The 24335-nt window shown below is 32.7% G+C and overlaps 3 protein-coding genes across 5 annotated transcripts; 2 read left to right on the forward strand and 1 right to left on the reverse strand.

Annotated features, from left to right (window-relative positions):
* The first annotated feature begins 239 nt into the window (after positions 1 to 239).
* Positions 240 to 3729, forward strand: LOC114761111 (protein COFACTOR ASSEMBLY OF COMPLEX C SUBUNIT B CCB2, chloroplastic-like). Of its 2 annotated transcripts, XM_028950429.1 has the most exons (6): positions 240 to 447; positions 532 to 650; positions 733 to 804; positions 1918 to 2061; positions 2255 to 2411; positions 3240 to 3729. In XM_028950429.1, the coding sequence occupies exons 1-6, from the start codon at positions 291 to 293 to the stop codon at positions 3455 to 3457; spliced, it is 867 nt and encodes a 288-aa protein (XP_028806262.1). In that variant the 5' UTR covers positions 240 to 290; the 3' UTR covers positions 3458 to 3729. The 2 variants fall into 2 exon arrangements, with proteins under 2 accessions (XP_028806262.1, XP_028806263.1); XM_028950430.1 differs by lacking the exon at positions 733 to 804.
* A 1563-nt stretch (positions 3730 to 5292) lies between these two features.
* LOC114761121 (dihydrodipicolinate reductase-like protein CRR1, chloroplastic) lies at positions 5293 to 7688 on the reverse strand. The gene is made up of 10 exons (XM_028950441.1): positions 7569 to 7688; positions 7217 to 7339; positions 6963 to 7037; positions 6815 to 6880; positions 6435 to 6530; positions 6129 to 6245; positions 5915 to 6007; positions 5729 to 5830; positions 5571 to 5657; positions 5293 to 5497 (listed from the first exon to the last, which is right to left on the reverse strand). The coding sequence occupies exons 1-10, from the start codon at positions 7686 to 7688 to the stop codon at positions 5465 to 5467; spliced, it is 912 nt and encodes a 303-aa protein (XP_028806274.1). The 3' UTR covers positions 5293 to 5464.
* Positions 7689 to 20976: 13288 nt separating this feature from the next.
* LOC114761109 (BAG family molecular chaperone regulator 1) lies at positions 20977 to 24115 on the forward strand. 2 transcript variants are annotated; one of them, XM_028950426.1, is made up of 5 exons: positions 20978 to 21245; positions 21502 to 21837; positions 21943 to 22199; positions 22460 to 22606; positions 23482 to 24115. In XM_028950426.1, exons 2-5 carry the CDS (start codon positions 21645 to 21647, stop codon positions 23797 to 23799), a joined length of 915 nt encoding a protein of 304 aa, XP_028806259.1. In that variant the 5' UTR covers positions 20978 to 21245; positions 21502 to 21644; the 3' UTR covers positions 23800 to 24115. The 2 variants fall into 2 exon arrangements, with proteins under 2 accessions (XP_028806258.1, XP_028806259.1); XM_028950425.1 differs by having other exon boundaries at positions 20977 to 21837.
* Positions 24116 to 24335: the final 220 nt, after the last annotated feature.

The following is a 24335-nucleotide window of genomic DNA, read 5'->3' on the forward strand; positions in this document are numbered from 1 at the left end:
GATTATGATATTTTAAAAAAAACATTTATTTTTTTATACTTAACTAACTTACTTAATTTTTTTAATTTAATTAAATTAGTTAAATGGGTTTTAGGATCGGAAGAGTAGTAAAGGACAAAGTGTTCCTTACTACTATACTAATTCCTACTCACGCCAGTGGCCTGAGCCCTATGGTTGGTTAATGGACTTGGGGTCACAGTCTCGAATTCCAAAACCCAAACATCCCAAACCAGCAAATAACTGCGGAATTGGGATTCTTGCTAATCCTTGACCCCGCCATTTCTTAGACGATGAACGGTATCTCTTTATCTCAGTCAATCCCGCTGAAACCCCCTTCTGCATTTCGCGCCAAAACTAGCTCCAGAAAATCCTCTGCAACCATCTGTGCTCGTCTTGAGGATTCTCAACAGCAACAGTTAAACCTCTCCGTGCTTCGCTTCACGTTAGGTGAGGAAGCTTCTGACGCTTTTTTTCTTCGCCTGTAATCGCGTTTGATCGATTTCGTCCCCATTTTGATCGTGTTTGTTTCAGGAATACCTGGATTGGATGAATCGTATTTGCCCAGATGGATTGGATATGGGTTGGGTTCGCTTCTGCTCTTAAATCATTTTGTTGATTCTGGTTCAACTTCTATCACTCCAGCGCAGTTTGTAAGCAAATCTCTGCATCTAGATTCTCTTAATTTTATTTCCGTTATGGGTTTCAGTTGGTCGTTTATCTTTTGATTTGTAGACCACAGAAATTTTGGGGCTCTCTCTGGCTTCTGCTTCTATTGCTTTGCCTTACTTGGGAAAATTTCTCAAGGTAACTTTTCTATCTAATACTTGTTCATTATGTTTACCTGCGTTTGTGACCAATGCTCCCCGTGTTTATTCAACTGTAAATAATTGATGATAGCAAAAATGCTAGTGACGTTCAACTTGAAATTTTGTATTTTCTAATTTTCTTCTACCAATGGAAATTTTGGCTTGTCTTCTTCAATTATGCGAGAAGTAAGAGAGTTCTAAACTAAAATTCCACCGACGTTTAGAATGCTTGAATTATGTTAATGTTTTGGGTTCATGTTTGATCAGAAAATTTCCATTTTTGGCCATTTCTGGAAATTGCAAGATGGTGGAAATATGAACGGCTTGTAATTTAGATTTGCCAAATTACTGATGTTTCTGTCGGGAGAAATACAGCATAGAATCTCAGGTCATTAAGTAGATTTGGGACCATGAGTGACACAAATAAGATTAAAAAAATGAAGAAAAGGAGAAGCTTTTGTGTTAAAGTTTGAAGTAACATCTTATCTCTACGAGTCAGAAATTTTGAGAAGCTTTTGCTTCCTAGGGAATAATTCGCTTCATGGATAAGCGTGCCCCTGAAAGAACCACAAATGGTGTGCAGAAGTCGGACACTTTTGTAACATTTGTTTATCAAATTTAATGGAAAATATACCACCCACACATATTTTAAGATTACTAGCATACTAGCGGAATTTATTATGTTCTTTTTAGGGATGTGATATGAAATTGAAACTGACTAGATGCGCTCAAAAGTACATTAAGAACTGATTCAAGTTCCTCTTTTTAACTGTTATTATTTTATGCAGAGCTAGTGCATGATATTCACTATAGGTTTATACTGTAAATTTCCAAATCATAAGGTTGAATAATGAATAACTACGTCTGCTTACCTTTCCAAGATATTTTCAAAATTTTCATACTTTAAATTTTAAAAATTATTTGAGAAACCAAAAATATAAGATTTCCTTTAGAATAATAGCATAATGCATGCAGAAATGGTTTAGTATATAATGTTCTTTTTTAAAAAATTAAGCTGTATTAACTTTTTAATGTAAATTGTATCTGGAGCTCACATATAAAATAATCATGAACATCACTAATCCTCAAACTGGTCTCCAAATCTATTCAGGGTGCTCAGCCAGCTTACCAAAAAGCTCAACCTGATGGTGCTGAGCAAATATTTGTTATGTCTCCCAGTCTAGCGGGTATTCAGAAGGAGGACCTGGCCTGGGCATCATATGTTCTATTGCGTAATACAAATGCCATAGCCGTGGTATGTCTCATGCTTAATGATTATGAGTTTTAATGAACAGTTCAAAGGTTGACTAAGAAACCAATGAAATGAAAGAAAAATAATAGAAATTACAGATGTACAGTAAATTTTGCAATTTAGTGGTAGAGATCATTTTCAAAAGGAAAATTTGTCAATTGAGTGTTCACTGAGCATATGATTTTAATGTGTTCAGTTAATTTCAATTCAAGGGGCTATATGTGCACGGGGCTACTGGAACATACCAGAAGAAAACTCATCAAAAGAAAGTCTTCTTGGATGGTTTCAGGAAAAAGTAGAAAAAGTTGGTCTCTTTGATTTGAAGAACACACTTTATTTTCCCCAAGAAGCAGGTATGGCCATTTTCTTACTTCTGGTTAATTACATAGTGGAAGTTGAACTACGATGGCCAGTTCATCTGCTTATGTAATTGGCACTATGCAGTGAGGTTTAAAAGCATCTGTATGTTGTGTTAAATTTTGTAATTTTGTGCAATGTCCTTAGAAAATTTTAAGTGGTTGATGCTGTTCTCTTTCCTTCTACTGGATCGATGGTAGAACTGTGTCTGGAACCAATGTAGTTTTTACGATGTCCTATGTTTCTCTGGGAATTGAGTGGTTGAAGATTTGACTGGTATTATTGACATAAAGATCACGAAGGTTCCTATTCAATTCTTGCTCATCAAACAGAAATGATAGTTGGACATTTTGTGATGTTTATGGTGATGTCATATCTTCAGATGCTAGTCTGTAGTTGTCTACAGTCGGGTATAGGTTGTATATGATATGAATCTTATGGTTAGGTTCCGTTGGGTGCTCGAGGCTTTTTATCCTCACACCTTAAAATTTCTTTTCCTGTTTACTGACCAAACTAAATGTACTAGAAAGAACCTGGAAATTTAATTGGAATGATTTAGGACTTTGTGCTGGAAATTGCAGATTTTAAAGAATTTTTATTGAGATTTATGTGCATTATCTGTGGTTTCAACTAGCAATGGGCTTGAGTTTGAGTCCTGCTAATATGAGGCTGAAATTTATATTATCAACTGATGTCTTATTCTATTTTTTTGGGTGAAAACTGATATCTTATTCTATCAAGTCTACTCCATAGTATGAATGCTGTTCACTTTGCAGATTATAAGGCTTTGTTCATATAAACTGAAAGTCTGATAGATATATCAGATTCTGAGTTTCAGGAATTTCTACCGAAAGGGGCTTGCTCTCTCCTGGTGCAACCATTGTTACAAGGTCCAAGCCAGACTGCCAACGGACCCCAAAATCCTGAAGGTTTTATTCTTCTGGCCTCGACTATGACGTACGCATTTACCATGAAAGACAGAGCCTGGATTGCAGCTGTGGCCGACAAGTTCAGAGACATGGATAAACTTGCCAATTTGTGAATGCATTTACATCTTTCAGGTGATGAGTCAGCAAGTCTGCAATTTCGATATGTAACCTTTTTCTTCGAAATATCAGTGTATATGTAATCCTGGTTTAGTGTAGAAATAGGTATTGGTTTCCTCATTTCTTTTTTTATGTTTCAATGTTTAAAGTTGAAAGAAGCAGCATGTAATTTGATAATTTTGCTAGCATTCAATGAGAAAAATGTTGAGCATTTAGAAGTTTTGCAAGAGTTTTTTCGTATGATACTATTTATTTGTTGTTGGCTAGAGATAAAGGGAGTGCCTTTTTTTGGTCTAATTTGTTTAATACTCGTAGTCCTCATTTTTTCTTAATTGTCATGTATTGTGGAGAAGTTCCAGGACTTGCACCTGCCTCTGATGTTGCTGGTGAATAACTGAAATCACATTAAGTCATTGATCTGCATAGCAGTGGGATTATCCAAGATTGATAGAACAATAACTTGATTTAATGATAACTAAAAAGATGAGATGCAGCAAAGTATTAGACTTGTTTGGCCAGAAAAAGCAAAGCATTGAACTTTCGTGTCGGAAGTTTTTGATAACTTTGATACAATTTGTCTAGCAGCATCATGGTGATGACCATTATGATCTTTTTTTTTTTTCTTTTTTTATATAGACATTAAAACCCCACAAAATGTGGAACTACAATGATAAAATTAAATAATGCCGTGAAGGGCCTAATCATCTGGTTCCTCATCAAGGTAACGCAAGTTATTTGGATATTGAAACTCGGATAAAACTGAGCAAGAAATACATACATACATATATGTATGTGTTTATTGGTGTCTGTATATTCAATGACTAATATGGTATTTTGGAGATAACTGCTACGAACATCCACACACCATATTTGCAGAGACCTTAATATACATCTGTGATGGAAGGCCACGAAATTGGGAAAGCTGAATTTTTCCCACTGTACAGAACCATGAAGATATTTCACCACGAAGGTTTACTGAAAAGTAAACTGCATATGCTTATAATATTATAATGGGCTACGTTTCATGAATACAATTCCTAATTTCATCTCTTCTCCAATGGAAGAGTAATACACACGCATACGCTCACATAGTTGTGAAACAGTTTGTCGTCGTAGGAGTCTAAGAGTGGGCAAAGAATTAATTACTTGAAGTCTTTTATTTTTACATTTTTTCGCAGATACGCTCAATTTCCTCCCTTTAACTCATCAGTTTGATATTTAAAATAAGTGAAATTTAATGATTTCTTATGAAAGATAATACTGTTAAACATCCTCAAATAATATCCATAAAAACGAAGTGTATTTATGGCAGATCTTTGTAATCCAGTCTGTGGCGCACTGAACTATGGGGAAGGGTTTCCTTATGAGTCTGGTATGCATGTTGCATCCATAGCGGTTGTTTTATTTGCATTTTGTCCTATGATTTGATTGATTCTATGCTTTCAGCAAAGGCATAAAACTAAGATGTTTGTTGCTTTGATGAGAAGATGGCAAGCCAAAAGCAATATTGTTTTTGTTAGTAAATCGTAAGCTATGTTAGAAAGCAAAGTTTAAATTTTTGCGTTTGGTTAAATGGTCTCAAATGCGGCTCCTTATATATGACTTTTCACATTATATTCTAACCTCTAAGGAGAGGGGATTGGAAAAGAACACATTTATAGACATGTTAAGCTTTGGTCTTAAAGAACAAGGAACTCGTTTAGGAAGGGGGGAAAAAAACAGGAGAACCTCGGTTTTGGTTTGCCATTTTACTATCTCTGTTGGTTCAGCCCCTACTTTCTTTCCCCCCCCCCCCCCCCTTGTCCGTTTCAATTGTGATTGCTATTACAAAAGCTCTAAAAGAATGCTTTCTTCATGTCTGAATCCTCTTTGAATACATTAAATAATCTCTGACAAAATGTCTGACTTCTCTGAAATAATCTTTCTTTCGACCATATCCGCGATGCTTGTTTCCAGGCTGATGCGGACGTCCCCTCGAGGATCTCAAAAGGATCTGAATGCTTTTACAGAAACTTCTCCAGGCCATATACCAAATTCTGCAGGGATAGCAAGAATGAAATGGTTGAAGCTCAACGATTGATCAAACTGAAATGTACAACTTTATATTACCTTGAGGCGAACTACCCTTCTAATTGCTAGAAGCAGGCCTGGCATGAGACACTGTACATTTGTGATATCATGTTTCAGAGTGTAGATCTGCAGCCAACAAATCTGCTCTGAAGACGCGTTTCTCAGAAGTAGAATCAAATTAATTCATGTTTATATACCTCTCCTGGACCTGAGAAGTAAACTGTTGTGCTGGATGGAAGCCCTGGAAGGACCAAGCTGTGCACTCTAATTCCATCTTCTCCCAGAACTTGACCCCTTGCCTAGTGGGACAAATATTTTATGAACATGTTTTCCTTTTATCTTTATCAATCAAGGCTATATTATTGAGGTTATTTTATGCTTACCAAGACTTCTGTTGAAAGATCTTCTCTGTTGTAGATCTGACCAAGGTTGGAGAGATTGTTGGCAATTTGGTTTGCATTTACTGATGGAAGATCCTGTTCACAAAGGATATGTTCATATATCACCACCAGCTATATCTTATCTTTTTGAGGTTGACCTCCTATGCTCAATACACTTTTTCGTAGTAGATTTATAGATCAAAGAATGAAATCTTACATTTGGCGTAGCCTTTGATTCTACAATTTCGACATTGCTGTAATGAAAGGAAGCTGAAATGGCAGCCTGTTGGAGTAATATTGATCCTATGGATAGGGTTGGTGCAACCAAGACACCCTAGAATTGAACACAACCAATGGCCACAAAACAAACACGACTTAGGAGCATTGTTTAGTCCAAATTTGGAACTCTTTCAATATCATTATGGAGAATAACAAGCACAAAATGTTGACCCCCAAAACAGAGGAAACACAAAAGTTGAAGTAGACATTGTGTCATTATCATTATATCTCACCGTGTGCTCACCATGCTGGCCTTCTCGCAGAATGCAGATAATGCAGCCACTGTATCTACTTTAAGTCTAGGCACGTACACCACACTTCTCATTCCAAATGCTGTCGCCTGTTTTGAAGAATGAACCACGACTTTTCACCTCAGTAGTAAGTAATGCTAGAATCTAATTTAAGAGTGCTATAATCTTTATTAGAATTGAAACATGAGGAGAAATTCTTATGGATGAACCGATGAAGACTAGTATAGTTATAAAACAATAAGCGCCTTAGAAGCTGCATATAAAATTTGTGCAATTTTTTGTCTTCTTGAATGTATTTGAGCTATGATTACTAGATGGTTTATACAAGTAAATTGAGCAGAAGAATGAAGGGTGGTGGCTATGAAGACCAAACCTGCTTTACGTTGTCATAAACTGAGGAGGGGTCAGTGAAATCGACGACTACTGCATTATCTTTGGACTGTCAAAAAATAAAATGCCATTCAGTACCCAAAACGTTTATCACTGGAAAAGTTTCTTAATGAATATTTGATTCACATTACCTGAGATATTGATCCTAAAACCATAGTGAGGTCATTTAGTATTGGAATCTCTAGAGGCTCTTCCATGTCACTCACCTACAAAGCACAATGAATTCATACCAGATTAAGGATTAAGATTTGGAAGGAAGGCAGAAACTCAGTTAAGATAATCCGTCAACATTATATCATAAACATATGTTTATAAATATATACCTCATTTATTTTTGTTTATATTTGTTAGATTTTATGTACCAAAGGAACTGAAAAGCAAAGACCTTTCCGATATCTTCTCCAACATGGTAATTATCCACTGCTCCGGCCACCTCCATGCCTCTTGCTTTGGTCACTGCCACTACAGCTGCTCTTCCTATTTCCTTTGCAGCTCCATTTATCACAACCTTCTCCACATAATCAGAACAGAAAAAACCACCCATGAGCTCATTTCATTTTGTTTTTGGGTCAACTAGATGCAGGCCTCATGCTTTACAGAGTCCGATACGAGCCACAATGTTCATGACTTATGAGTAATGTACCTTTTTATGGATTTTATATGTTTGATATATGATACGTGATATATTGATTCGATGAAGCAGTAGTGTCAGAATAATGCACTTGTAAAGCCGGTACCTTTATGTTGCTTTGTGTGAGTTGTGCTGAGCAGGATTTGTGATGCTTGCTTCTTCTGGTCTTGACGCTTCGAGAAATGAAGAAGCTGGAAGGATAAAATTGGCAGTTTAAGGCTGCCATGGCTGCTTCAGTCCAGCCACGAACCAAGATAAGCCTTTAATTTTCGTGACCATTAATATTTGTGCACGCCATGATAAGGTGTTGAGGGGTGGGCTTTTTGTGATTATGTGGGCCAGTGAGTATTGAAATGGCCATCTGTTGGCAGGGTAAGTGGCCCATTATGTGTGACCCAGTGGACGATAAACTCGTCATGCTGGCATATAGGCACTCAAATATACAGATACTACCAACGAGGTTGGATCTAGCAGAAGAAGCTAATTCCTCACAATATGACGAACTAAGGTTCGAATCCCTGCTGGGAGAAGTGTCCACATTTAGTGCCCAACAGTGTCTGGAATAGTATTGCCTCCAATAGGAGGATACCTATGCTTTAGCAAAAAAAAAAAAATACAGATACTCCAACGCCGGAATCACAAAAATAAATGTAAATATAAATAAATTAAAATACAATTTTTTTCAATAAAACAAAATATACTCGAATGCCCAGCATGCTTATCACCTTGATCAACCGGCGTTGTCTCCTCTTTTTTCTTGTTTTGTCTTCTTCTCATCTGCATTTTCTTTCATTTGAATCTGTGAACAATTTTCTTTTTTGGCCTGAGAATCCGTGAACTATTGAGGTCAAAATTGAGGGGCTGGATTTCTTTTCCCCATGTTTCTAAAGCTGAAATGGGAAAGAAATTTTAAATTGAAAAAAAAAAAGTGTAAACAAATCCAAGTAGACACGCTAGAGAAGCCGAATAGCTTTGGTCGGGTGTAGGCGGGGAGCCTTAGGCTGCGAACTCTCATAAGGCGACAAAAATTATCATCATATTTTTTGTGGAATTTTTACTCATAATTTTCAATTTTTAAAGCTCTAATCTTTTGACGCTTGTATATAAATTTGTTAAGTTACAAGTAGGATAGGAGGAATTGGTAGAGACTAAAGGAGTTTACAAATTAATTTTAATATGCAAATTTGTTTTGAAAGTTTTCACTTAGAAGTGTTAGGTGCCTGAAAGTTTAAAATCGTAACAATACTATCACCTACCATTAAAAATTTTAACAACTAATATCATTAGTTTAATGGTTAATGTTAATTATTTAATGATAGGAGATAATATTATTACAATTTTAAACTTTTGTGGTAAATTTGTATCCAAAAAAACTTTTAAGTGCCCAGTACTCCTTAATGAGAACTTTCAAAACAAATTTGTATCATAACCCCTATTTTTAATACCAACAATACTTGAATCTAATAATAATATATATCAAATAATGAAATAAAAATTAGGTTTTTTTTTTTTGTAGAGGGAAAAATAAAAGATGGAGGGAAATGATTTGGTTAAGGCTGGAGAAAGAAGATGTCAAAATCAAAATGGTCAGTTTTGCAAATGGGAAGGGAGCATCAAAGTTCATGAATGTAACGTCCTGAGTTTTATTGGGTTTTAATAACCTCTTTTGGTTGATTTTGAGGATAGATTAGCAATTTAATCTTGATCTTAGTGTTTAGGTTGGATTTGAGGTATGTTGGAGGAATAGGTGAACATATCCCTCTCAGGGTATGTTCACCACGGTGAAGTTTTACTTCGCCGCGGCGCACCGGGAGTTCCAGGGGAAAGTATCCTTTCGGGAAGGTTTCGTCGCGGCGAAGGTAGGGTTATGCCGCGGCGAATGTTTTCTGGGCTAGCGAGAGTTTCCTCTCGGGAAGCTTTCACCGCGGCGAAGATTGGAGTTCGCCGCGGTGAAGTCAGGTTTTCAGGCGAGTAATCCCTCTCGGGACTAGTTCGCCACGGCGAAAGGTCGCGAATCTATATAGACGCTGGAGGGTTCAGTTGTGCGAAAATTAGAAAATCTGAAGGAGGAGAGAGGAGCTCTGCTAGGGTTTCGGTGTTGAGGCTTGGGAAAGACATTTCTAAGGATCCATTACCTCAAGTAAGTGATTTTAACCTCTAATCTACTTTCTCTCTTGGAATTTCTGAGGATTTTTGGTGGAACCCTAGGATTTTCTAAGTTGTGATGGAACTGAGGTTTTTGACCGATTGTTTTGAGTTTAAATGATTGCTTTGGGTTAATCTAAGTATTTAATCGGTGTAATTTTCTTGGATTTGAAGAACATTGAGTTTTTGAAGCTAGGGCTTATGGAAATAGGTGATTTGGGATTGAGGATGATAATGTAGAGGTTGATTCTGAGTTTTGTGAATTGGGTTATGTTAAGGAGGGTTAAATTGGATGTTTAATCGGTTTAAATTGTTGTTAGAACTTCAATTGTTCAAAATAGATGTTTGGGTGTAGAATTCCTATAGTGGGTCCTTGAGGTTATGAATTTTAATTGATGTTTGGAAAGGAATTAAGGTTTTAATGGATTGGTATGACCATGGAGTGTTGCCTTGATAGTTATACCTTTTGAGTTGGGTAGAGTTTTGATGGGAGATAGGAATTTTGTGTCCCCAAATGTTGTTTTGGCCACATTATTAGTTTGAAAACTAATACATGTTGGTTGTGTGTTTGTGTGCTTGTGTAGACCGGTTGTGAGTCTTGTTGGTGCACGGGGCCACATTGTTGGTTTGTTATTCCTTGCTCAGGCGAGAGGTAACCACTTTCCAATCCTTAGTAATTGCTTCTGGGGTGTTCTGAGTAGATTTATGTTTTGTGCTCCGAGTAACAATTATATTTAAAGTGTATGTTGTATATATATAAAAAGGAAAACCGTCTTGTGGGGTTTCGATGATGAATGAATCTTGAAATTGTGAAAGATATGCCACTGAAAGAAGTTAATTATGAAATGTTCAATTACTATTTGATTATGGTTTGAGCATGATGCATGAATTGGGAATTGGTGAGAGTTTTTGATAGTTACTACCACGTGGTAAGGCCTCCATTAATGCATGATGGTTGGCTCAGTACGTCCCCCATAGTGAGGGATAGGCCTTTTGGCTCCCTACGTCCCCCAGAGTGAGGGATAAGCCTTTTATGGCTCCTTACGTCCCCCCATAGTGAGGGATAGGCCGGGTTCGGCTATTGAAAATCCCCCAAAGTGAGGGATATGGTTGACGGGAATTGCATCATTGCACTTGCATGACTTGTAGTGGCTATCATTATATATTACTTGTGAACTGCCCACTTGACACCTCACGAGCACCTATTTAGTAGTACCTTGAATTGGAAAGATTGGTTACTGGGACGTTTGTCTCACCCCGTGGTTTACAATGTTTTCAGGTGAAGGTTCTAGGCGTGCGCCTTCGGGAAGAGACGTAGAGGCTTGAGCTTGGTTAGCTTTAGGCCTCTAGCACTTGTATATGTATGGCTAATATATATTGCCACATTTAGGACTGCTTTTTGAAATATTTTGATTACTCGGCCTTATTGTAAACTGGAGAGAATGTTATTTCCTTATTTTGGGTTGGCCAGAGGCCATTTATAGTATCTTACGAAACTCTGATTTATTGTCTAGGAAACTATTTTGGATGGGCTGATGTGATGTATGTTGTTACCCGGGCCGGAGGTTCGGAGGCCCAGTAGATGTTAACAAATGATTCTTAGTTGCATGCAACAGAGTTCGAGTTTAAACCAAGTCTAAATGTTAATTTCTGAAGTTATGCAATTTCTTTCTACTATGGTAGTTCATTTTAACAGCTTTTCTTTTCTACCATAGTAGTGGTTTTATGACGAGATTATAATGTTATGAGGTTAAGGGTTTTACAATGAAAGACTTTGACTTGTGAAGGATCATAATTGCCAATATTGCGTGCCAACGATGGCATAACAATACAAATACATAATTGCCAATATTGTTCATCAATGAAACAATTTCGTCTCTGCTTAATTAGTTAATATCATCATTATTAATTCCTCTGAAAATTGTAATTTCTGTAAGTTTTAGATTGAACAGCACTTGTGGATTTTGTTCATATCATGAAATGTACCCATTTGAGGATGTTGCGTGTTGTACGCTTTTGCAGATTTAAGTTTTCATCATCTCGTGAATAATGATGAATCTCCCCCTCACAAAGAAAGGAATTGTTCTGCTGAGTCCAAACTTTTCTTTTTCTTTTTCTTTTTCTTTTTGGAAAGCTAATTATTTCCCTGCTTCTTTGGGTTTTGCCTATGAACATTTCAAACTTGATCGAAATTTCATCAATTATAGACAAGACTTATCAAGAAAGTATTTTTATAATTTGAATACTTCTTTGGGTTTTTGTATGGTACTCAATATTATTGAATCTTGATTAACTAATGTAAATCCGATTTGGGGCAGTTTTCCCAATATCAATTTTTTAATGTATAAATTTTGAAACATCGATCTTTTAAAAGAATTAAAATAAAATGCATTCCAAATTAACCTCCAATTTAAAAAAAAAAAAAAGGTGGTAACTTCAACTCTGGAAAGTGCTTAGTCCCAAAAGAAAAACTCAGTTCAGTTGAAAAAGTTCCTATCAAAGTATCAATACCTTAACCATAACAATGAAAATAAAAAAGATATTTTGATTAAAAAATAAATTTTTTAAAACAATGAATGTATTTATTTACATATGTAAGCTAAAACATATCAATACAAAAATATATAAAAATTTTAATCAAATTATGCTATTTGGCATTTGCAAATCATGAATGCTAGACCTATATGAGTTACCATTTTTGCAAGAGGGTTGGATAAGAGGGGGTATATAATTTTAGAAAATGATGGTCCAAATATATAATCATTTTGTATTTTGTAAAAAAATAAAAATTAATAATTGATAAATATTCTATTTTGAAAAAATTATATATTTAATGCAATAATACATAAGAAATAGTAAAGATTGATTAAATTTTGATGACAGAAAAATAACATTAAATTTCAGAACCATTAAAATTATTTTTTCTAATACTATAGAAAGAAGTAAACTAAAAGTCTAAAGATAATTTTAAAAGGATTTATATTTATTTTAAAAATTAAAATTATTTTGGGATTATTTCAATTTTAAATGTAAATTTTTATTTTATTTTATCTCATAAATTTACAATGTTCTCCTAAATAATACTAATGATTGCATGTGTTAGAGGAAGTTTTATTAATTAGGTAATTTTCAATGAGAATAATTAAATGAGATATTTTAAAAAAATTAGCAAAAATTTATTATAAACAATTAACTGAATTTTCAAACTTTATAAATTTATTATAACTCTTATATTTAGAACACGAAGGAACAAATGCTTGGTCTCAAAACCTCTCAAATCAACTGCAAAAATAAAAGAAAAAATTGGGAATAAATTTTTAGTTGAGAAATTAATGACAAATGGTTTTTAAAAATTTTATGTAACTCAGTTTTTATTATGTGCAATTTATCCCTTTTTTTGTTGTATGACGTGAAACTCAACTTTTTTTGGTGTAAACTTTTTTTCCGTGCAACCTAATTTTCCTCTCTTGCAATTCACCGTGTATGCATGCCAGGATGTTAGAGCGTGCCGAACTGCCTTTGCCTCGGGGGAAAGTATCGAGCCAATAGACTTTGGAAAAGGGTTGCGATTTTGGAAAATTTTCCCTTCATCGGACCGATCTAATCTCATGTCGATATTACACTAGTTCGATTCTTAATATAAAAATTAGTTAATTAATTTGAGTATGTTAAAAAAATTAGTTAAATTAGTTATTTGTAATAAATAGATGTTATTTTTTTAAATATTCTTGTTAATTAAGTGTATTGGATGAAATTATCATTATTATAAGGACTATCTTAAAAAAAATAAATATAAGAAAAAAATAGATTAGGTCTTATATTTAGGACTAAAATAAAAGTTTTATATTAAAGACATGAGGTAATAATTCTTTAAAACCAATTTATCTTATTCTAGAGTACTTTTTAAGGTAACTATTTCTAATTTTGATCATAAATAAAATCTTTTAATAAAATAAAAAGAACCACTTATCATGCCATTTTCATCTCATGAACTGCTTCATTACGTGTATGCATTTCCAATAATGTAAGAATTCATTAATTTGAATAAGTTAAAAAAATTCTTTGGTTTTCCTAACATACTTCCACATAGTATCAGATTATATATGAGTTTATGAGTAAGATAAATTAATTTTGAAGAATAAAAAAATATAAAATATATATATATTAAGATCTTACCTTTAGTACTAAAATCAACTTTTCAATCAACTCATATAAAAATTTTAATAAATTACATGAGTCACACGGAATGCGATTAATTTTGTGACATAGTCTGCACTCATTGAACCTACCCTTATTTTGTTAAACAAAGCGAATTGCCTCTAACTCTAAGAAATAAGAATTTTGTGACTAACTTCGTTGTTCATTTATTGTTCCCACAAATTAGATTAAGGCATTGCTAGTTTTAGCTGGTGGACGCAACTTATGAAGCTTGCATTATTAAGAACTCTTTGTTAAGATGTTGTTAGCTTTTAATTTAAATCTAGACATCATAGATATTAGTATATTACTATATGTACGGCCGGATGTCCCCTTTTTTAATTAATATTTCCTTGTTTACAATAATTATTTTTCTTCCTGACTTGTTTCTTAGAAAAAATTTCAAAAATCTCAAAATCTACAAAATTCCAAATCAGCTATAATGACTAGATTAGAATTTTAAAATATTGGTAAATATATAATGTTATCCTTTAATTTTCTTTAAAACCTCAAGTCACTCTCACCAATCACAGGAGGCAGTAACTTTTTTTTTTTTGAATTTTTTTAATATTTATAATATAATTAACAACTCTCGCAATAATATTTAGTTTTTTTGCCATGTTGGATGACACAATGTTGACGTGGAATGAATTACAGATAATAAAGATCAAATTATCAAAGTTAAAAAAGTTCAAGAACTAAGTTTCAAAGGAGTTACAGATTTAGGGACTAAGTTACAATAAATTATAATTGAGAGACTAAGTATTAAGTGAGTCAAAATTTTAAAGATTAAAATATTATTTTTTCCTTTTAAAAATTAAATTTAACACGCCAGAAAATATTTTATTAACATTTAAAAATTCAATGTCAATTTTTTATTAAGAATATTAGTATTAAAAAGCTAAAAATATACTTTATAAAATTAAAAGATCAGAATAAAATTTTATGTAAAATTAAATAATTAAAAGTACACTTAGTTTTGACTAATTTAAATAAGTTGGATGAAGTTGAAATGTAAAAATAGTTCCCTTAAAAGTGTCTTTTATGCACACAACTCAAATCCAAACTATTGTGTTTAAAGCCTAGCCTCTTAAATTTCAGCAGATATGGCACACATTTTAATATAATAATTATATATATTAAATTAACATAATTATCAAGGGTAAATAAAATCTTAAGAGGTAAGGAAACCTTGATTGCCTATTTGGTCTAAGCAAAGACAAGCTACGCAAAATATAATTACGCAAGTGAAGTGAAAATATGACAATTTAGTGACTTCTAGAATGAAACTGCACCAAATAGAAAAGCGACAATTGCATATAATTGTATTTGATTTCTTTAATTGTTTTGATTAACTAAATTTATTCCAATTTTATCTAGAGAAGAGGTCTTGTGTTTCTTTTCTCAAACCCTGTCAAAGAGGAAGTTGGAAAGCAGTTGAACAACGTCAATATTTTAAAAAACTCTATTAATGGTAATCCTGACAAAATGCTACATATTCTCCTATCAAGTTTGCACAAACAAATAAAAATTTAATACTTTTTGGATAAATTTAGTTATGCAGTAAATTGTTGTAAGAAAAAGACAAAAACTCGAATATAGTAATTCTTTAATATTATAAGTGATTAAAATTTAAGTAGATAGTAGAGTGTATATTTATTAAAAAAAGAGATTTTTTTTTTCTATTTTCCACAACATAAATTTTTAAAATGACTAAAAATAAAATATTTTAGCAAGAATTTATAATCAATATAATGAAAATTGGATCAATCAATTGTGATTGGGTTGAGTGAGAAAACTATGTTGTGAGATATTCATACTATAGTTCAAATAATAATATGATAACATTTAAATTTGTACAGGCTATTATATCTGTAATTGAAAATACATTAATTAAATTACAACTTCACAATGACCAAGCTATTAAATATTAATATCAATCCTCAATATCCTATATAAAATGTAGAAGTTGAAAGTGAATTATTTTATTCATTATTTTCTACATATGTAAATGTGATGTCACTTAATATATTTTAACTTCTTTAGGCATAAGTGTTCCTTTATTAGAGGAAATTATATTCGAGATACTGTCGAGCATTTCATGTGAGCATCTCTCTAAATACAGATTTGAACTTTGTTTATCCACATTGTGAGAGACTAACTTTTTTTACTGGACTCTATGCTGTTAATTTTTTAAATCTTACTTTTGGTACAAAAAAAGACAAGTTCTAACTATCAATCCCCTAAAATGGGTTAGATAAGGATCCCTAGATCATGGTATGTTTTTAATCATATAGGACTAAATAACAAAAAAAAAGAAGCTAAATTTGAAAATCCCTTAATAGTAACCTGAATAATAAAAATTCCTTTTTAATCATATGGGACCGAATAAGGATTTTAAAGTTTCCTAAAATGACTATATTGCTTTTTTTTTATTTTCTTAAAAAACATCTTGTTAACGGTGATATCAATATTGTTAATAGTGATAATAAACTTGTTAATCACATTATTAGAGTTGTAAAATTTTCCATTTATGATTTCATAACGTCACAATCTCTCAAATCATATTGTTAATGGTATTACGTGAGTTGTTAATATTATTGCACAACTTGTTAACATCGTTATTTAAGTTGTAAAAGTAGCACTTTTTTAATTTCTTAAAAAACCTATTGTTAACAATGGTGCCAAACTTGTTAATAACATCAATAAACTTGTTAACCGTCTTACTTAGAACAATTTGGTCTTTTTTTTTATAGGTCATTTTAGTAAACTTGAAAATCTCTATTTAGTCATAAGTGGTTAAAAAAAGAATTTATCTTATTCAAATGACTGTTTAGGGATTTCCAAATTCAAAAATCTTTTTTGTTATTTTTTAATTTTTTTATTTCCTGGAAGATGAGCATTTTCAAGGCCATATTCCAAATTTTGAAAGTTTGATATTAAGAGCTCTATTGGTTCAATTACAATACAATGCACTACAATCTAATCCGACCTAAATGTATTGCAAACCTTATCATCATGAAGATGTTTGGTATGATATTAACTGGATTGGCAACAAATTTGTGTTTTATATCAACATAAATAAAATATATAAGATTACTAAATTACCCTCAACCAAATTTCCTTTTCATCTTCCCCTCCTCCTTCCCTCCACATTATTTCCCATCTATTATCCACCCAAAGTCAACCTCATTCTCCCTTCTAATGTTGCATACATCATCACCGTCTTCCCTAGGCTCAGGTGAGGGGCCGATAATGATGGTGGAGGGCGCTGATGGTCAGAAGATGAAGAAGGGAGAAGCCGACAATGGTGATGAGAATACTCTGAAGAGAAGCTTCTAAAAATAGTTTTGAAAAAAAAAACTACTTTTGGGAGTTTTTCCTCCTAGTATTTTTTCTTCCCTAGTTTTCCTTATCCAAACATAGGGTTAGGATTAAAAATTATGTACACCACTTTTAATTCTTAATATAAGATCTAGTTAACTCATTTAAAGAGATTTAAAAAGCTAAATAAATTACTTAATTATAATATATCTTACATGACCTCTATAAAATGCTTATATGTATCATTATATTATACTACCTCCGATTCTTAATATAAGATTTTGTTTTAGTTTTATTTTGGTCCTAGATATAAGACTCCAATCCATTTTGTCTCTCATATTTATGTTTTTTTTAAGATAGTCCTTCTAATAATAGTAGTTCTAGCCAATACACTTGATTAACGAGATAATTTTAGGAAAGATAACACCTAGCTATTATAAATAATTAATTTAACTTATTTTCTTAATTTTCTCAAATTAGTCAATTAACTCTTATAATTAGGACCAGAGGTAGTATATTAGTTTATAAGTTAGGCAAATTAGTTTATAAGAAACTAATAAATAATATATACTTTAATAATAATGCACATAAATATTTTAGAGATATAATATAACATGTACTATAATTAAGTAATTTATTTAGTGTTTTTAATCTTCCTAAACCAGTGAACTGAGTGTTATATGATGGAGCAGAACTATTATAAATATTGAAATAAATTATATGACACATAAAGTTGTCTAGTTGTTTTTTATGTGAAGCGTGCTGAATGGTACCCATGACTTCCAAAGTCAAACCAATATATTATATATATGCAAGCAGCAAGCCACAAGTTCCAAAGGCAAAAGGCAATTCTACATGACATGTGAATATATCAGAATATCAACACATCTTTTGAGAAGTTTTCTTCAGGGAATGATTATGGAACACTATACGCGCGATTCACCTTAGTGCAGCTTCATCACGAGCAAGCAGGGACGCCGTACGCCTGTGACCCATTTCCTCCAAAGGGAAGAAGCTTCCGCGGCACAAAACTCGCCATGGAGCTCTTATCTTCCTCCACCTAAATCATCGCTCTATTTTTACTACCCAAACTACCCCTGGTTGGACACATGTAAACATCTAAATACCGGAGCACAATTTTAACCTGTGCTGCACTCCACCTAATGGCCTCCTAACAGCTTGCTTTTGTTTTGCGTAACACTTGATCCCCCAATTGTCCTGTTCTCATGATCTTCTTATCTCTTCCCAATAGTTCCGTCACTTCCGCGTCTGCTTTCTCTTTCTTTTTTTCTTTTTCCTTTTCTTTTTTAAAAATTGGCGGCTTGGGTGGTTGCCATTCGCTTCTCCTTAATTTCATCTCTTCACCCAATACACGAAATTTTCTGTGGAAAAATAGTAAATAAAAACACTAAAAAGTATAAAATTATAATTTGAGTTCTTGACCAAGTCTTATAAATTAGCAAATATTGTGTAAATAATCAAATTGTCTTATTGTTTAAATTTGTTATCTTCAAATGCAAACTTACTATCTTCCGGTCCTAATTATAATAGCTAGTTGACTAATTTGACAAGATTAAAGAAAGAAGTTAAATTAGTTATTTGTAATAAATAGGTAATGTTTTTCCCAAAACATCCTTGTTAATCAAGTGTATTGGCTAGAACTACTATTGTTAGAAGGATTACCTTGAAAAAAAATACTACCTCCTGTTCTTAATATAAGACCTTGTTTGACTTTTATTTTGGTTCTAAATATAAGACTCCAATCCACTTTATCTCTAATATTTGTGCATTTTCCCCCAAGATAGTTCTTCTAATAATAATAGTTCTAACCAACACATTAGAGTTGATAATCAAAACTGGCCCTTCAGGGCTGGCGGGCTTAAAAGGACCGGCCCTCCAGGGCTGAAATTTTAAAAATACCCCAATTTGCTAGGCCTGACCCTTAAGCTACAGGGCCAAGGCCGGCCTGCAGGCTTTTGGCCCGTTTAAGAAAAAATACTATTTTTTATATTTATCATATTTTTTTATAAAAATATAAAAATAAACCAATGAAATTATTAATAAAAGACATAAATATGAATAAAATTAAGTCACAAATATAAAATATCATCATATATAAATATTTATCAACATCTAAAACATTCATTAACAAGATAACAACATCTAAAAGTTTTATCTATAATGTAATTGTGTAATAAATAAACACTATCATTAATCTTTTGAAACTTCATCATCACTTTAATTAATTACTTTTCTTCATAAGTATACTTTTCTTTCGTAACAAAAATATCAAGTTTTTCTTTTTTATAAGAATTTTATTTTTAAATTTTGCAATCTAACTATTATTTTACTTTAATGTGAGAAATATTATTGTTGAAACTCATGAATTTCTAATTCAAATTATAGAATCACAAGTTATATAAGTATAAAAATATTCTATTATCAAATATATATATAGTTTAAAAATATCAACGCATATAATATAACAATGCTAATGTAATAAAGCATCTTCCAACAAAATTGACATTATATATTAATAAATTGATTTTGATGATGATTATTAACAATACTTTTTTTTGTCTGAACTAAATATGTTATGAGGGATGAGTCACAATATTAACGAGCTGCAAATAATATAATCTATCATAGATTTTATTTTGTATAAATTAAATATATTGATATTATATTGATCTTTTAGAAAGCTGCGTTATCATTGAATTAGGAATAGCGCAATCCATCTTAAAAGACAAACACATGATACGTAGTCTTAGTTTGTAATATTACCTTCTTTTTTTTTTTGGTTACATGTAATATTACTTTCGTTACTTAATATAAAAACTACTCAATTGATTTGAGTAGATTAAAAAAATTTATTTAAATTAATTATTTGTAATAAATATATGTTATCTTTTCTAGAATATCTTGCTAATTATATGTATTAGCTAGAACTTACCATTTGATAAAATTTTTATCAGGTGCAAGTGTAACTATTACAAGAACTACTTTAAAAAAATAAATATAATAAATAAAATAAATTTGGGTCTTATATTTATGACTAAATTGAATATCAAATATTATCTCTAGTTCTTAATATAAGATTTCGTTTAACTTTTATTTTGATTTTAAATATAAAATCTCAATCTATTTTGTCTCTTATAGTTATCTATTTTTCTCAAAATAGTCCTAATAATAATAGTAGTTATAACTAATACATTTGATTAACAAGTATATTTTAAGAAAAATAATACTTATTTATTACAAATAACTAACTTATGTAATTTTTTAATCTACATAAATTAGTTAACTAACTCTTATTTTGAAAACGGAGGGAGGTATTATAAAGAATGAAAGGTAATATTATTTAATTTCTGTGAATATGCAATGTCCTGCCCATTTCTCTTTCACACTATTTTTTTTAATTAAATGAGTAGATACTAATGACATGAGATTGTAACCAAGATTAAACGTCCATTTATGAGAAGCTTTCATATTATTAAGTTATATAATATTGATATTTTTATTTTCTTAATAAATCGATTCGCACTGTTTTGAATATATATAATATGAATATTCTAAATATATTGATTGATGATTGATTATTGTATTAAAATAGTTCTGAGTTTAATACATTGCATGTGCATTGAGAAATTAGCAGTACCACTTATTAGAATTTTCATTTATATTATGTATAGGCAGATAAGATTATTATTATGAATGATTGGCATTGATAATTTATTAATAATTCTAATTAATTAATATTTAATATTGTGTATATATTATCAAGGTCACAGCCTGCCAACACACTTAGCTGGCCACTCGTTTATTTTTCTAAATTCATTTTCATTTTCTTCTCCTCTCTGTTCTTCACCGAGCCCTCCAGAAGAGGAGAGAGAGACAGAGACACAGACTCCGAATCATTCCGCGTCATTGGAATTCTCTCTCTCTATCTCTCTCTCGATTTGACCTCACATTGATTCATCTGCATTCTCCTCAGAATAATCGGGGTTCAGATTCTCGTCTCGGTGCTCATTTTCTCGGGAAAGATTTGGGCGAGAAAATTGTCACACACACATTCGGCCTCATTTTGGGGAAAGATCCGGGTCTTCACCTTTGGCAGGTTCAACTTTTTCATTCCCCTGTTTTGTCACTTTTCCCTGAAGGAAATCAAAATTTTAAAAAAAAAAAACAAAAAAGGGAATAAAAACCTCTGCCGGAGCTAATTATTCTGGTCACCGACCGGCAATTTCGTGCGGTTTTCTTCAACTCCAAGATTAGGATATTGATAAGCTCCAATTTGTCTTCTCCAAGACGTCACCGACTAAAGTCTCTTATAGAAAAGCTTTGTAATGCTGGGTCACCTGTTTGTAAAACAGGGTGTAATAGCCATTGGTTCAATTCGGTAGCTTCAAATTCAAACGCAGATCGCTGAGACTCGCAGTCGCAGCAGCTACGAGAGATCTAAGCTTCGTTTGACTTCAGGATTCAATTCACCCGCAGTTTGTCTCGCGTCACGAAGATGATGAAGACAAACGGAATCTCAGGCGAGCCGCCGGCGGCGGCGGAATGGGAGATGAGACCCGGAGGAATGTTAGTTCAGAAGCGAAGCGCCGAGTCGGATCGGAACTCGGTGCCGGCACCGACAATCAGAGTTAGGGTTAAATACGGGTCAACCTACCACCAAGTCAACATTGGTTCACAAGCTACATTTGGTAATTCCTTCCTGCCTTCTTTACTTTATATTCCTATTTATTCCATGTTACTTTTTTGAAAACATTTGTTTATTACGTGGGGTTAAATGTTAATACTAATTACAGGGGAATTGAAGAAAATGCTATCTGGGCCTACTGGTTTACACCACCAAGACCAGAAACTGTTCTACAAAAAGAAAGAGAGAGATTCAAAAATGTTCCTGGACATAGCAGGAGTGAAGGACAAGTCCAAGATAGTATTAGAGGAAGATCCAATTAGTCAAGAAAAGAGATACTTAGAGATGAGGAAAAACGCAAACATGGAGAAAGCTGCAAAATGCATCTCACAGATCAGCTTGGATGTAGATAGACTTGCAGGCCAGGTATTTAATTTCGTTCCTTAGAAGTACTGTTGTTTGTTGGGTTAAGGGGTCTTTTTCTTACCCTGTAAGAAGGGTGGTATTACCCTTTTTCAACACTTCCAGGTGATGATGTTGAGCCAAAAACAAACCTAGATACCTATAGCTTCTTCTCAAATACTTTCATGGCAAAAAACTACTCTTAACCCTGGTTTGTTTCAGTGTTCTTGAGTGGTAGAATGGAATGGAATCTGAGTAGTGATTGATTGGAAATTGGGCTACAGGTGGGTGCTCTTGAATCGATTATCAGTAAAGGGAAGAAGGTTGCAGAATCGGATGTGATTAGTTTGATTGAGCAGCTGATGAACCAATTGCTTAAATTGGACGCTATAATGGCTGATGGGGATGTCAAATTGCAGAGGAAAATGCAGGTAATTGTTTTATTTATTTCCTAAATTGCTCCCAAGTTTTACACACTCATGTGATTTCTGATCACTATTTTCCTGAACTACACTGCATTAATCAGTTTTCAGCCAGACAATTAGCAAAATACGGCTTGGTTTGGTTTTGAGTGTTTTTAATAGGCCTGGTCCTACTTGGTCATATATTAGGTTGGTCTTGAAAACAATGATAATTAATTATGGATTGGAAAAAATTATACTAGTATTTATAATTTTTATATAAAAAAATGAAAAAGTTTATTAGTTTAAGTACTTATTGCGGTGAGATTGATTATGGTATAATTATGGTTAGATCAATACTCCTCTGATAGAAGAAATTTGTAGTTCTCTTTATAGGGTAGAGAGAGAAAAAATTTATATAAATATACAGTTTTACCTTTTATTTATTACTATGTTGACTTTGTTCTCATAAAATATGTTATATATTAAATAGGAATAAGTTTGAAAAGTTAAATTTTAAATAAGAGTTAATAAAATTTCAGGTTTTTATTGGATCATGTGAAATACGTTGAAAGTGACTTATAAATAGGACGAGATGAGTAATTCTTAGACAAATAATTGTATAAATGTGCTGGCAAAAAAAAAGTGTATAAATGTAGTGCAATACGTGAGTTTTCAATTTAATGGGGCTGGAAATGTTTATTGGGCATGTTTAGACATGTCGGTTGTTGTTGCGTTACATAATTTATTGCACCAAGGGAAACGGTGTCATTACGAGACACCTATGAAAAAAAACCGATGAGAATCTTCTCAACAAAATTGAATTGAAGACTTGCCAATTCAAATTTGCTTTAGATTTTGTGCAAAAATATGAGGCCACATTGATACTAAATTATGATGAGCAGGTGAGAAGAGTGCAGAAGTATGTGGAAACACTGGATATGCTGAAAGTCAAGAACTCACTGCCACATAACAATGGAGGTCCCAAGCATAATAGCCAACAAAAGCAAAGACTTGCCCCAGTTGCAGAAGAGCAACCACAAAGGCACTCAAACTCTGGAGTGGTAGTCACGACCAAGTGGGAGACGTTTGACTCTGCCCCGTCACCATTAATCCCCGCCACGTCAGCATCCGCTTCCATGTCAGTCACCAATAATAATTATAATAATAGTAATAGTAATAATTCGGTTCGTCCCAGGTTCAATTGGGAAATATTCAACTAAAAAAGATTAATAGGAGTACCACGTATTTTGTTGATGAGGGTGTGGAGTCTTGGGGTGTGGCATTTTGTTCTTTATTCTTTTCTGTATTTAGATCACTTCACCAAACCCCTTTCCTTTGTCAATTAGCTCATGCAGAGGAAATCAAATTAGAATAATTGGGGTTGATATGTTATATGAAATGATAGTGATATTGCCATAAAATTTGTACCCCTTTTGTGATATGGCTATCATTTGTATGGTCCAATTTTTGTTTGTCATGTAATATATAATAATATATGTACTTGTAGTTTCTCTTATTGTAAAATTGGCGCAGCCATGTTCCTATGTGAAAAAAAAAAAGGAAGGTCATTCTTAGCTTACACTTATTAGGTGAGGCAAATGTGGCCCATTGAATAATGTAAATAATTTTGATCCTTGCTTCTCCTGGGGGATATTAACCAAAAAAGCAAAGAAGTTTTAAAAAATTAAAATAAAATAAAGAGAAAGACTTCTAAGGTGAAAAGTCTACCGAATTGATAGTCCAAAATATTCAAATT

This window comes from Neltuma alba, unplaced genomic scaffold, assembly GCF_004799145.2.
Source record: "Neltuma alba isolate B1F8T4 unplaced genomic scaffold, ASM479914v2 tig00011083_pilon, whole genome shotgun sequence".
NCBI lineage: Eukaryota > Viridiplantae > Streptophyta > Magnoliopsida > Fabales > Fabaceae > Neltuma > Neltuma alba.